The sequence below is a fragment of the Micropterus dolomieu genome, linkage group LG03 (genome assembly GCF_021292245.1).
Source record: "Micropterus dolomieu isolate WLL.071019.BEF.003 ecotype Adirondacks linkage group LG03, ASM2129224v1, whole genome shotgun sequence".
NCBI lineage: Eukaryota > Metazoa > Chordata > Actinopteri > Centrarchiformes > Centrarchidae > Micropterus > Micropterus dolomieu.
The window spans coordinates 33,153,780-33,167,130 of NC_060152.1; the positions used below are offsets into that span (position 1 = coordinate 33,153,780).

Below are 13,351 nucleotides of genomic sequence, written 5' to 3' on the forward strand. Positions count from 1 at the left end.
AATCTCTGCCCGTGTCTTTCAGTAGATGGATTTCTTCAAGCGCTGCCCTGCCTAGCATGGATGCCAAGCCAGTACCACCACCACCACCACCACCACCACCATCATCTTCCTCAGCTGAGTCGGAGGGCTGTTTCTTCTTGGCGCAGTGAGCTGGACACGCAGTGATTTTTTTTTTTTTTTTTGCCAAATGGATGTGGGGAAACCGATGGCCAGCCCGCCGGTGGTGATCATGCCATGATATTGCAGCCGCCTTGCTTCACGTGAAAGGGTTGAAAGAGAAAACATTGTTGGGAATTTACCGATTCAGGGAATAAAAATCCTGTGCACCACACAAGCACCATGAAGAATACCTCCCTGCTGATATTTAAGGCGAGAGTCAGGTGCACCGTCAGGCTGCTGCTGCTGCTATTACACTGTGTGGGATATTCACATGGGATGCCACACGTCTTGAGATTTGGTGAGTTACTTTTTCTTTTTCCTCTGCTGTAGCCCTAAAAGTTTGATTGCTGTGTTTACAGCCCCCAGACAGCATGTTGCTCTCACCAAGACCTGTTGGAGACCCCCCCCCACCCCCCTTTCCTCATTTGTGGGAAGTAGTTGAGGTTGCTGTTGTGGTTAATGTTTGCAGTGTAACAAGGCTTTTTAGGAGCAACAGCATGAGGGTAGTGCATCCAAAGAGTTGGTACAGACATGCATTACTGGAGTGACAAGCTGGCAAACAGGAAATGAAAATGTCAACGATAGAAGTCCGTAGGGAGGTGACAGTGTGCAGCCTGTAACTTGTTGCTATTTGGAAAGTTTGAAATTTAGGTTCAACATTTACAGATCAATGCTCCTCACACCACGCCCACACGTGTGTGTGTTAAATGTTTGATAGTAGTACCACCCACCTGTCTAGGTGTGTGTAGATTTTGTTACTTCTGATGTGATGCTTCGGTATTTGTGAGAGTGTTGGCTATTAATAAATTCGTACTGCACATTATATTTACATGTGGTGTGCATTTATGTGTGAGGAGTACAGAGACAGTTACATGTTACTTATTACATTAACTTCACCTGTTTTTTTGAAGAATAAAATCCATAATGATTTTATAATGTGCTCACATGTCCATGTTTCAGAAACATGATGAATATTTTCTCTTAAGCAGCTTTAGAGTAGGAAATAAACATTTCATCACTATATGGTATTTACAGTGTGTTTGTTCCAACACATTGCAGCTATGTGATGCTGCTTACACAGAAATTCTTCCACCGCAAGTGCATGTTTTTATAACTGCTTCATTTCATCAAATGTAAATATTGTGGAAATGTCATGTATCTTTTTATACACAACGTACCAGTGGGTTTTTACAGCTCAATATTTTTTTTTCATGCTGGAGCTGCTGGTTTGCACCACACAGCGTGACTGCAACCCCTGAACAGAACGGCAGAAAGAAGGAAAAACACAATTTATTAAAACAAAATGTTTGATTTAATACATCCAGTTAGGCATTTATTTTATCAAGTAGACATGCGGTAAAGCAAAACACACAGAGAAATATACAGATTGCACACAGAATTACATTTTGTTCATCAATCCAACCATTTTTGTTTTGTATAAGAAACGGCACTAATACTACATAGAAGAAAAATAAGAAGCAACGAAATCCACAATGTACATTTCTTTAATTCATGATGGTGAGGATTGATTTTTCTGCTGATGGAGCTGTAGGATCTAAAAGCATAGATGGATAAACCCCTTGCCTTGTAGGTGTCAGTAAAGTTGTAGTCTCTTTACATAATGGTGACTTGCTCCCAGCTGAGAGTCATTCGGTTCATGTGTAGAGGAGAATACAGTGTGCGGATGGAAATACCCGGTGCTCCATTTCTTCCCACTATCGTTACAGTCCTTTGCTGCTCCTTGGTTAAATAGGCCTGTATAGAGCAGCAGAGAACCTGTCTGCTGGACAACATGTCTTGTGAATATATTTATTCCTCCACTCTTCCTTTGCAAAGGTACTTTTAGCTTGTATTTGCTCTGCAGGCGTCTGTGCCCCTTTAGAGTGTTTGCTTTTAAACTGTCATCATGGAGTGTGACAGACTACAGTCAGAATTGTGGAGACATTCACCAGGAGCATATCAGTGGCGCAGGAGAAAACCGTATCGGTTGAGTTTAACCTCAGTGGAATTTTAGTTAGCTGACCAGATAAAACAATAAATAAATAGATATATTGAAGGGGCACTCCAACAGTTTAGTATCACACTTCCATTTAGGTGGGAAACCTTTGAGAGACAGATAAAGCAAGGGCCTCACATTAGTATGTCTTGACTTGTCCACTGTCAAAACTGTGCAACTTTAACTCCACCAATTCAATTTTGACTTCCCAAATGGGATTTCCTCTGCGTCTGGAACAGCTTTGACTCTGAGAAATGACATGAACAGAGCTTGCTAGTAATGCAATAATCCCAACATTACTTTTGATGATGATGTTTTTGACCATTTATTTTATAGTAGCTATTCTTCAAAATAGGAGTTTGTGGTTCAACTCATTCAGCCGTTGAAGAATTATGGTGCCGTTGTGATGATAACTAAAGTGGATTTCCATTTTGAAATTCATTTCCCAAAGAAAAACAGCTCAGTAAGAATGCCATTGCTGTTGTTTTTAATCATTCTGACCAGCTGCGGTAAAAAAATTTTTTTCAGAGTTAGTCCTTAAAACAGCTTTGGAGCCGAGATTGAAGCAGAGTAAGAGTTTAGTACTTATGTCTGTAGAAGACACATGCTGACAAGCACTGATGATAGAAGCCACATAACTGAATTTCTCAGCAGCCTTCTGAAGATAAAGCTTGATACAGATCAGCTGTAAGAGCGATAGACTGGACCATAGCAACATGTGACCTGCCAGCTCTGTAACTACGACTCCAGCCTGCTGGGTCTGCTGAAATGTTCGGGATTTTCTGAGGAGTTGTATTGCAGACAGGTGAGGTCAGGAAATTGGATTACTTGTGCGGAGGAGACGCCATATTCGGGGTCACTTCACACAACTACAGCAGAATGTATTTCACACATTCACTGCATAAGCTAGTGGTGAAAAGCAGATGGTTCACCACTTTAGAAAAGTAGCATAATCAAAAAAAGTGTAGGTCAAGGAAGAGGTCCAACTAAGCACAGCATGGAAAGTCATGGATTAAATACAACAGTTTTCATCAGAGCCACGACCACAAGGTTCCTCACATCCAAAAGAAGAAATTTCAACCAGTATTTATGTATCTATAAACGCTCCAATTTATACTGGTACTTTATTGTTTTTGGTCCCTGTGATCTCTGCAGAGAGGAGATTGAATCAGGTGAATTAGCACGGTGTGTCGCGCTCGGCATTAGTATGAAGGTCACCGTCTAATGGGGCAGACAAGCTAAATTTTGCAGGTCGAAGCTAGAAAAACTCCCTCTTTAGAAATTTACTCGCTCTCTGAGAATGCTGTTTATAAATAACTGAACAAAAAAGTTGACATTATCCTCCAGGCTCCATCCTCCGCCTCCTTGATGATTTGTAAATAAAGAGATTTGCAGAGAAACGCAAGCTGCTTGGAAACAATGTGTGGCTAAGAGGATCAACGCGCAACGGAGAGCGTTAGGTATGAGATGGGAGGTGAAAATCACAGAATCCTTCAATCAACAAGCCTATTTCCCTATTTCATTTCCAGTTTATCAGTGTAGCTGTGGGTGGAATTGGTTTTAATAAACACACAGCTCTTTTAATGTTGTAAATACCAAAAGGTGACAAAAGCACTACATTGCGTATTTATCCTCTACTCAAAATAGTCCCCATCAAGATCACCATTTCCTCCCGTTTGGGTAACATTTAGTAAAAAATACAGTATCCAGGTGTTTTAGGAAATTACTGAGCCTTTAACTAATAAACCCTTTTTAAAGATTTATGTCTTCAGTAAGAACCAAAGAGCCCTTTGGTTCTTACTGAAGACATAAATCAGAAAGGATTATGAGACACATTGTTGGTGTTGGTGTTTCCATGGGTGAAACAAAGTAAAACCCATGCAAATTTTCTGACACAGTCATTGTTGTATACTTATTATGTGTACAAAAACCATTCCTTTCATGGATGAGCCTGGAGTTTGTGTCCTGTCACAGACCATTAGCCATAACCACGATCTTTCCTCAACCTATACCACACTGTGATTGACATGTGTAGTTAGCATTGCAACCGGAATTAAAAAAGTAGCAGTCTGGCCAAATGTCTGATATTGATCCTGAGGGTGGAGGTGGATGAGCAGGTTTGTTTTGTCAGTCTGAGTCTATTCACCACAGACATTTGTAAAAAAGCCTGACTTCTGACCTTGTGCTCAGATTCAAAACTAACAGAACGCCAAACTGTCCCCCTTTGTGTGGCTGGATGGCCGTGCGGAGTGGATTATCTCCTGGACTGAGTGTATGATTCATCTATTATTCTCATGACCATATATATGTACGGCATGATGCTGCTGTTTCATGATGGTTTTATAGCCTTGATATTAAGTCTATTAAGTAGGTTTGGTTTTCTTGGAGATTATCCAAGATGTGCTGTGTGTGTGTGTGTGTGTGTGTGTGTGTGTGCGCGCGCACGTGTGTGTGTGTGCGCACTTTCTCTTTTTTATTTCATACAAATGTCTGTGGGTGCACAAAATGTTGAGTTTTTTCAATATGTATTTTTCTTACATGACTTGCTAAAAACACAACCTGTATCATGTGGATCTTTTTCATTGCTCAAACATTAACCTATCTTATCTATTTAATATTAATAAACCAACTCAAAAATGTACAATTAGTTTTTATTGAACTTAAAGAGCTCATCTGCAACTTCACCTGCCAGCTTGGCCTATATATACTGGCCAATATAAGTATGGATATGTTGACATGGACATTAAATATTAAAGATGTGTTTGAGGTAGTTTAGAAACAGTGTCGCCATTACAGAATTTGTTCAACACTTCTAGCCATGGCCCCTAGTTTGCTGGCGTTGCTGGGCCACTGTAGCTACGCTGCAGTTGGGCGTAGCGTTCCTCTTGTTCCAGCTCTGCATCGGCAGAGGTGTACTATTTGTCCTAGCACGTCGGGGATGGAGCACTGTATCTTCCCGGACGGGTGGTTGATGTACGATATGACCTCTTACCTTGTCACCACATGTGTTAGCATTGTAGCTACACAAATTCACTCTGTCTTCAGTGGAGAGGTGGAGGAGACCAGCAACCACATCCTGCAGGGCTGGGTCGGCTGACTCAGCTTACGGAGGTCTTAGGGACTAATTTCACCACTCTGTTTAAGAGGACACTCTGCAGCAATTAAGTTGTGGCAGGGAAAGCTGTTAATGTGTTAAGGCAAGTGCACAGGTGAGCGGCGTCAACATGGCTTGCAAATGGTTGTCTTAATAACTAGCTACTCTACAGAGTTCCTATCAGACTTAAGAGCTCTTTAACAAACAACAAAAGTCCAAATACTATCCACTGGTACACAACAAAACTTCCACGACACAAGTGAATGTATATGCTTTGCAAAAGCGTGCAGAATTTGAAACCAAGAAAAAGTTAAAATTTTTTGATATCAAAATTTTTCAAAAATTCAAAGTTAATAATTCTGGATTATTTAGGTTTAAATATTGCAATAAAGTTGATAGTACTCCCAACATAATGGTCTAAATATCAACATACAGCACCACCATATGTTGGGGTTTTCAACATGTCAGGTTTGGTTACTAGCTGAATATCAAAAATATTCTAGAAATATTAGTAAAAGTATTATATTCAAAAATGATTAATTACAATTAATAACTACGAGGCACCACCCTGGAATCAGAGACCAATAACCAAATATATTCATTCTAGGGTTTATCTACCTATAGATGGCAAACAAAGAAGGGTGAATCCGTACACTGGCTGTGGTAACCAATTCTATCTACAACATTATACACAAATAATCACAGGCAACGACTTCCTAAAATTATAATAGGATTTGTTTAACTAAAGCACAGATCAATGATCGAATACTTTACTAGTGATGCCAGTAAATCACTATTCCAAGCAAAATGAAAAATCGTGGATCTGGTTCAGCCGGCAGATTTTGGAATCTGCAAAAAATGTGGCTCAAAACAATGTGATCCAAATCAAGATGACACTCAAAAATGGTGACACACATTGGCGCAGGTCAGGCCAGCTGCAGAGGTCACACTGTGTGTGCGTGTGGGTTAGTAAACAGGAAGTGGGAAAAGAGAGGGACACAGCTAGATGCAATATCGCAATCTACACTACAGCCACTCGCAGTGAACGTTTATTCAGCCGCAGGTCCTGGCTTTGTTTGGATAGACTGTGCTATTGTAACAGAAGCCAACACCAGAAATCTGAATTACTGTGGCAAACAAACAGCTACAACTTTATCAACAGGAAGCGGTAGTGAACTTTACATTCAGCAGCTGTGTGACTGGACATGATAAAAATACTGAATACGTTTTCACACAGTAATAGGAACAAAGCAGTCACGGCCCAGGCGGTGCGGTACTGGAAAACACACTGCATTAAACACGACACGCAGCATTTAAATACCCCTCAAAATTTCTAAACAGAAAATTCACCACATAATCTTGTACAAGTTACAATTACACAGTTACAGAACTTCTGCCTGGACATACAAGCCTCTCAAGTGATCGCTCTTTGTAGAGATCATGTGCGTAACGGACAGCGGAGTTTCCTCTCGGCGGGGGACGGACTGGGAGCAAAAAATGGCCCTGGGCTTTGATCCAGACCAGAACAGTCCACCGTATACTCCATCACGGCCGCCCTGCTAATGTGCAGACGTACGAACAGGACCAGCCTCTAATACACCACCTAGCAGCATCACAGCCTACTGCTGTCACTACAGGTTACGACTTTAAAAAGGCCTGGCCGTAACCAGCTATGAGGTCACCGAGGTCCATTATTATATTCAGCCTATTAATAAAACAAATTTGAGTAAAAACCATAGATAACAACTTAAATAAAGGCTTTAGGACCATGTGGACGCAGCTGATTACACAAGATTACTTTGTGTTGAAAAGTGGTGGGGACATTTAAGGCCTCATACTAGGGGTGTGACCAAACACAATACTGGAGTCACAAGAACAAGACAACAAGATACTCTAATGCTGTTTTGAAGAAATATTCATTGATGAAATAGGCTATATGATTGGGGGGTCCTCCCCCAAAAGATTTTGAGCATTAAACTCTTACTTTCCTGCCTTCTGGAGAAATTTTCTGCACCAACTTATGGTGGAAATGTCTTTATTTATATGAAGGGAAACAAAATGCATCTGGCTGCTTGTTTTTTTTAGCCTAAGCTACTTTTGTTGGACAAGGCAGATCTGTTTTCTGCAGAAAAAAATCAATATGTGGCGTTTAGCGTTGATACTGAGGTGGGCCGCCACAAATAAATCAATGTACGGGAACACTGTACTGTTCAGCTGCACTATCTGTGGCTTTGCTGTCCTCTCTGTTTAATCTTTCACCCATGAACCGGGCTGTGACATCTTCCTCTTCCCGGTCTTAGCGTCTGTGGGCCTGCTGGCAGTTTCAACAGCGCAGCTGATCCTTCAGCGGCAGCGCAGGAACCAGTGGAGTCGACAGTGTTGAGAAGGTAGAACACGGACGTTATCTTCTTCTCAGTTAAGCACGGAGTTTATCTGTCTTATTCTGCAGCAGCCATGGAGCGCTATCTCGTGCATAACGGCTTCCTTAGGGTTTCAAAAATGTGTTGGTAACAAAGTAAAAGAGACGTAAAAAGAGGGGGAAAAAGGGTAACTCTTCAAGTGAGGGAAGTCTGTTTTCAGGAAAAAAGAAAACCCCTCCTTACAGCTCACCGGTGGAGTTGGGGCATGCTTTCTTTTATATCTCTGGTCACAAAATGTCCGCCCTCCCGGGTATTACTCCGCCCACCTTGAAGGCTCGGCCAATAGAAACCCTCTGTTTGGTTAAAGTTTATTTACATTCTCAGATAAAATGTAAATGAACTGACCGGGGGGGTTGAGAGCTTTCTCCTTTGGTCTCTGACCCCATTGAGACAAGCCGCATGGCCAGGCTTTGGGCTTTTGTCTTTAGCTTGTTCTTTGTCTAAAGACTTGAGCCAGGCTCCTCATTTATCTCCTTGTTGTCATGGATGTGAGGCCCAACACATTTAACCCTATGCAGTTAAAATACCATGATCATTTGACATTCTTAAAATTATTGGTAGGGACACTGCAGTAGCACCGTAACACTGGAAAAGGCTCTCTGTCTCTGTTGATAGAGTCTGCAATAGCTGAAATAAATTGAATTAACGCTACTATATTTTAGACAAATTCAAAATTTAATGGACTTATAATATTGGTTATTTCCTTTTTAGCCATTCAAATTGCATAATTTCCTTCTCTTTCTTGCTTCAGTTAGTCAGAAGTTCTGCTGCACATTATACTGTGCACACACAAGGAGGACAATCTCCCACAAAAGAATATGACAATAATAATTTCCATGTTTCACATTTGGACTGCCACACTCACTGGATTGCCCATTATGTTTACTGCCTGTGTTGTCACACGTCCTAAATTTGTGATGCCACATGGGAGGTAGCACTGCATGCAAAACACTGCAACATATCCTTGTATTTCCACAAGGATGAAGACATGAACAGCTTTTCCCAGTTGGCACCTTGTTTACAAAAATTCCTACATGACAAGAATGTAGAAGATGAACAGCTGACTAGCCCACCACAGTTATCTAATAATGAATATATACTTTTCAGGGAGTGTTTAATGGAAATGACAGGCAAGATTGCAGGTTCACTGCAGTGTGTGATGTGCTGAGCTTTTTCAGATTCAGTTGTTGGACGCTGTGTTTTCTCTGAGCAGTGGTTTCTGTCAGCTGAAGCTGCTTCACACTTGCGAGTGAAGTAGGTAAGCGATAAAATCTTGAACACAATCAATAGTCATGATGGAGGAAAAAAAAGAAGCAGGTTATGGATTATGAATTGCATTTCTATCAGAAAGGGATGCATGAAAGTAGAATAGTTCATTTATATACAGTATTTGGCAGAAAAGGCTCTGCGGTTGAGCATGATTATAATATGAATCCACGCAGTGTTTTAAAGATTCAGCAGGGACCGTGGTAAAAATGCTCAGGAGTATATAATAAAACCCCAGAAGAGACTTCAAACTGAAGAACACACACATGAGAATTAGCTTAACATTTGGGAACATGTAGAGTTGTTTTCTTTTGAAGAGTGAGATAAGAAGAACAGTCTCATGTCTGTACTGAGCTGCAGTCAGAACAAGGTTGGCCTAGAAAACAGCTAGCCTGGCTCTGTCCAGTGACAAAATGTGCATACCGATACTAATCTCTGTGATTATGGACCCTCGCCAAAACTGCCTGCCAACAATAATATCTGGCACGTGGCCAGATTATGGTGCTTTGATAGCGAACCTAATAGTGGTTCTGAAATAGATCTCAGTCATGCCAGCAACAGTAAGTCACATAATCACTTCCTCTTCAGCGCTAGAACGCAATTTCTTATTTCGAGTTGAATTGAGAGCTTTTACTTTGAAAAATTCTGAATGACTTTGAAAGAGTGCGTAGCCTGCTTGACACACCTCCGAAAGAGCCGTCAAAAAACGTGATTCCCCTAAATACTCTCTGCCAGGAGATACTGGGGAAATGAAAAAGCGTTTGTACAAACAAACAACACAAACAGTGTCGCACATGCTTTATTGTTAGCATGTGAAACAGTCGCTTCATGATCAGTTTGTTGAAGAGGGGAAAAAAGTAGTTTTGGAGTCTGTAAAGGCAACATGGCACAAAAGCTGGCAACCTCAACATGACAACCTGACGCCTGAGCATAGCCTGAACAGGACGCTCCATTCAGTATGCGCTCTGTGATAGCAGTCGAGTTGGCAGATTTTTCTGATAATTTGTTTACGAGCTCTACATCTTCCCTACTAGACTGGAAGAAGTGTTTGTGAAGAAGTCAAGGTTATTCAGACCGAGCAACAAAGCTATCATTTCAGTTGGCAACATGCTGGCTGAACTACATGTGACCTTAATCAGAGGAAACTAATGTGATTTGATCGAACTGTGTTAAGGAGGATTTTTTTTTTTTAAATGAAGATACTTTTAAAAGAGGAAATCAATTTCCTGCACTTTGTCTGTTTTGAATGGGGAACATTTGATGCTTGAGTTATCTATGTAAGACTAGGACACAACTGATTATTTTTTACAGTCGCTTTCTTGCCATCCAAGCCCCCCCCCCCACACACACACACCCTCACCTCTTGATTATTTCAGTTTTTACAATGAAATTAGGTTTTTCCTTTATTGACTTCAAAACCCAAACAGAATGACCATCAATGAGCATTCTTTCCATTTATGCAGTCTCTTTTCATTGTGGCATGACAGATATGGAGATTTGACATAAATCTGCTCTCACTTTCCGGCATATGAGACAATGTGCACCCATACCAAACCAATAATGCTGAGCACAGTGCTGGGATATATTTAAAATGAAATACAGTGCTGTTCTCCTTCAAGTGCCTTTGTGTTCATTACGTATGCAGTGTAAATGTAATACACTCTTCCATCAGCACTTCTTCCACCAGTAAGTGCTCTGCAACAGATTATTTTTTTACAAAATTTTTATAAAATTTACTGTAAAACATATGCATTTATCTGTAACTCAATTAACAGCTGGCAAAGGGAAAGGTTGCTTTATGACATTGAGGTGAGGACATCAGTACAACCTTTTATTTGTTGCCAAAGCGTTTGGCTAACAGTTTTTTGATGTTATGCTGCAGTGATGGCAAGGTGATAAAACCGCTACAAGCCCGGCCCAAGCAAGAATGGCATCAAGGATTCATCTGATTAAACAACATTTTACACATTTGTCTTACGCCAGGAATCCACTGACTCCGGCACGTTTTCAATGCATCCTCAGCCCGGCGTTAACGTCCACTGGAAGCGTCTCGGAAGTGTTTCGGCAGCGGAGCGTGCACGTTATTTACTTGTTATTAATTTGTCATTTTTGTTCTTCTACTACCTTCTTCACAGCTCTCTGTAACCACGTTTTGTTCCGTCAACTTCAGGCTGTAAACCCCCTTTCAATATCACAGGCTACGTAGTTAAATGGTCTCTTTTTGGGTCCGTTTTAACCGTATTTATTGTTGTTGCATGACCGGGAGTCTCCACCGGGAGTCAGTGGATTTTAGCAGTTAGTGTTTGTCTACAGTTTGCCAACCTGGGGGCTTGTTTCCAACCTGTCTGAGACTGTTTGTGTTTCTTAACTTACTGAAACTAAATTAAGTAATGTCACCATGCTCCCAAATCTTAGCCACTACTTCGGTGAGTACAATGTTTTAATGACATTGCTGGAGTGATCCAAATAAAACCCATGTCGTCATAAACCAGTTTCTCTTTACCTGTGTAATTTCTGGGCTAATGAGGACACTGGAGGAAAGGTCAGAGGGTCACCAGGGAATGTAAATATCCAAGTTCATTGAAATCTCACCGGTAAAAATGGACCTATCTCGCTTTGGAACACGTGTCAGATTGATGAATAGTGAAGACTGATGGATTAACTTTCTAGTATTCGATATACTATGTAATGCACCTGTTCATGTTCATACACATTACATTCCACATCAATCTGGCCAGTAGCTGCTAAGATACTTATTATTATTTTTGCAGATTTGACCAAAACAATGGACATAGACCAACGGTTCAACCTGGTAACTAAGTGGAACAGATGATAGGTGGAAATGACATAAATGTTAATGCTTTTGAAAGTAAGACAGAGCGAGTGTATATTCCTTATTACACAGTCCTTGGGAACCTGTTTTCAGCCAGTAGGCATGTTTGCTGAGATGGAAAGAAGTTCAGCGGTTTTACAGAATGGCAACACTCATTGTATCATCCTTCATTGAGGGTAATTCAAGCATATGATGTGTCAGTGACTCTTTTTATGCCCTTGGCAGCAGAGCACACATTCTATCATGGCAGCACTTCCCCTTCACTTGTTCTTCCAGTTTATGGTGATTTTCTACTAAGGAGTGCAGCTTTACTGGCCTTATTTAAACAGATGTAGAGTGTAATTCTCATGTTTTATAAGCTTGAGCATCTTCCTTTCTTGTTTCTTGCCAACCATATGTGATAACGTAAAATAAAGGAAGCACTCGCTGATAATAGGGATTCAACCTTGTTATAATCCTCTAGTTTTACGTTGTTATTAACAGATAGTTCTTGGGATAGAGATGCATGTTACGCTAGCTGTGTGTTTGGAATAGTTTAAGTAGAAAAAGCAGTGGCTTATTAGCAATGCCCGAAGGTGTCGGTAATCCCTCAGCTGGTACCCCCCCCCCCCCCGCCCTAGCACTATCCACGACCTGGAGGAGCAACAGGAAAAATAAAAAATTAATAAAATTATAATGTTAGTATGACATTAATGTATCTATTAATGTATATAAATTGTTCTTTCTCTGCAAATAGTTGTATTATCTTTCTCTATTCTTTTTATTTTTCTTACATAACTTGCATTGTCTATTCCATATATATCTATATAGATATATATAGATATATATGTTTGTTTACGTGTAGCACCCTTATCACCAAAGCAAACTCCTTGTAACACTACTTGGCAATAAAGCTCCTTCTGATTCTGATGGATTTCTAGGTTACACTTTATTTGGATAGTCTGCCTACAGACAGTTTATATAGTAGCCTGTTTGTAACATTTAAACTTTAACATTAAAACTTAAGCTTATTAGTTGAGATTCAACAATTCAGCTGTTTCTGATCTTACACCACTGTGGTTAAAGGGCTAATATGTACTTTTCAGCAGCCACTAGCGGTGCGGTTTTAAGATTGCAACCAGGTGTGTGCTCGTATTTGTGCTCAGCTTTCATAAGAGACCCCTGTGGCTTTTCACACAGACGCAGGCTCTGTTACTACCAACGTTCCCTGCTCAGAGGCAGATCAAATCTCCTTTTCGGCTCCATAACGTTAGCTTTCAGACAGCGCGGCGAGCTGTCATTTTGGCACAATACTCCCGGTAAAGAAAGGCAGTGTCAAAGTGTCTATAAACAGACTCACCGGAGCTTCACACAACATGCTGGAAACTCAGGTAAACCCTACAGAAATATTTTGTGTCTCTTTCACCGGAAGTTCAGCTAAATGTATTGGATGATAACGAAACTGTTAATGAGCAAGACTGAATATTACAATGAGATTGTTGGCGAACTTTATAACAGTTAGACCGCAGTAACGTTACTGTAGTAAATGGTTCTTTCTTTGTGTTGTTGTCCTGTACCGTTATGTTGCGTTATTGTATATTATA

The 13,351-nt window shown here is 40.6% G+C and overlaps 1 protein-coding gene across 1 annotated transcript in view; it reads left to right on the forward strand.

Moving 5' to 3' along the window:
• Positions 1-339: 339 nt before the first annotated feature.
• Positions 340-13,351, forward strand: part of LOC123968709 (glutamate receptor ionotropic, kainate 2) — a 315,329-nt gene continuing 302,317 nt past the window's right edge. The window contains exon 1 of the mRNA XM_046045615.1: positions 340-457. Coding sequence (XP_045901571.1) covers positions 340-457 — 118 coding nt within the window. The remainder of the gene's footprint in view (positions 458-13,351) is intronic.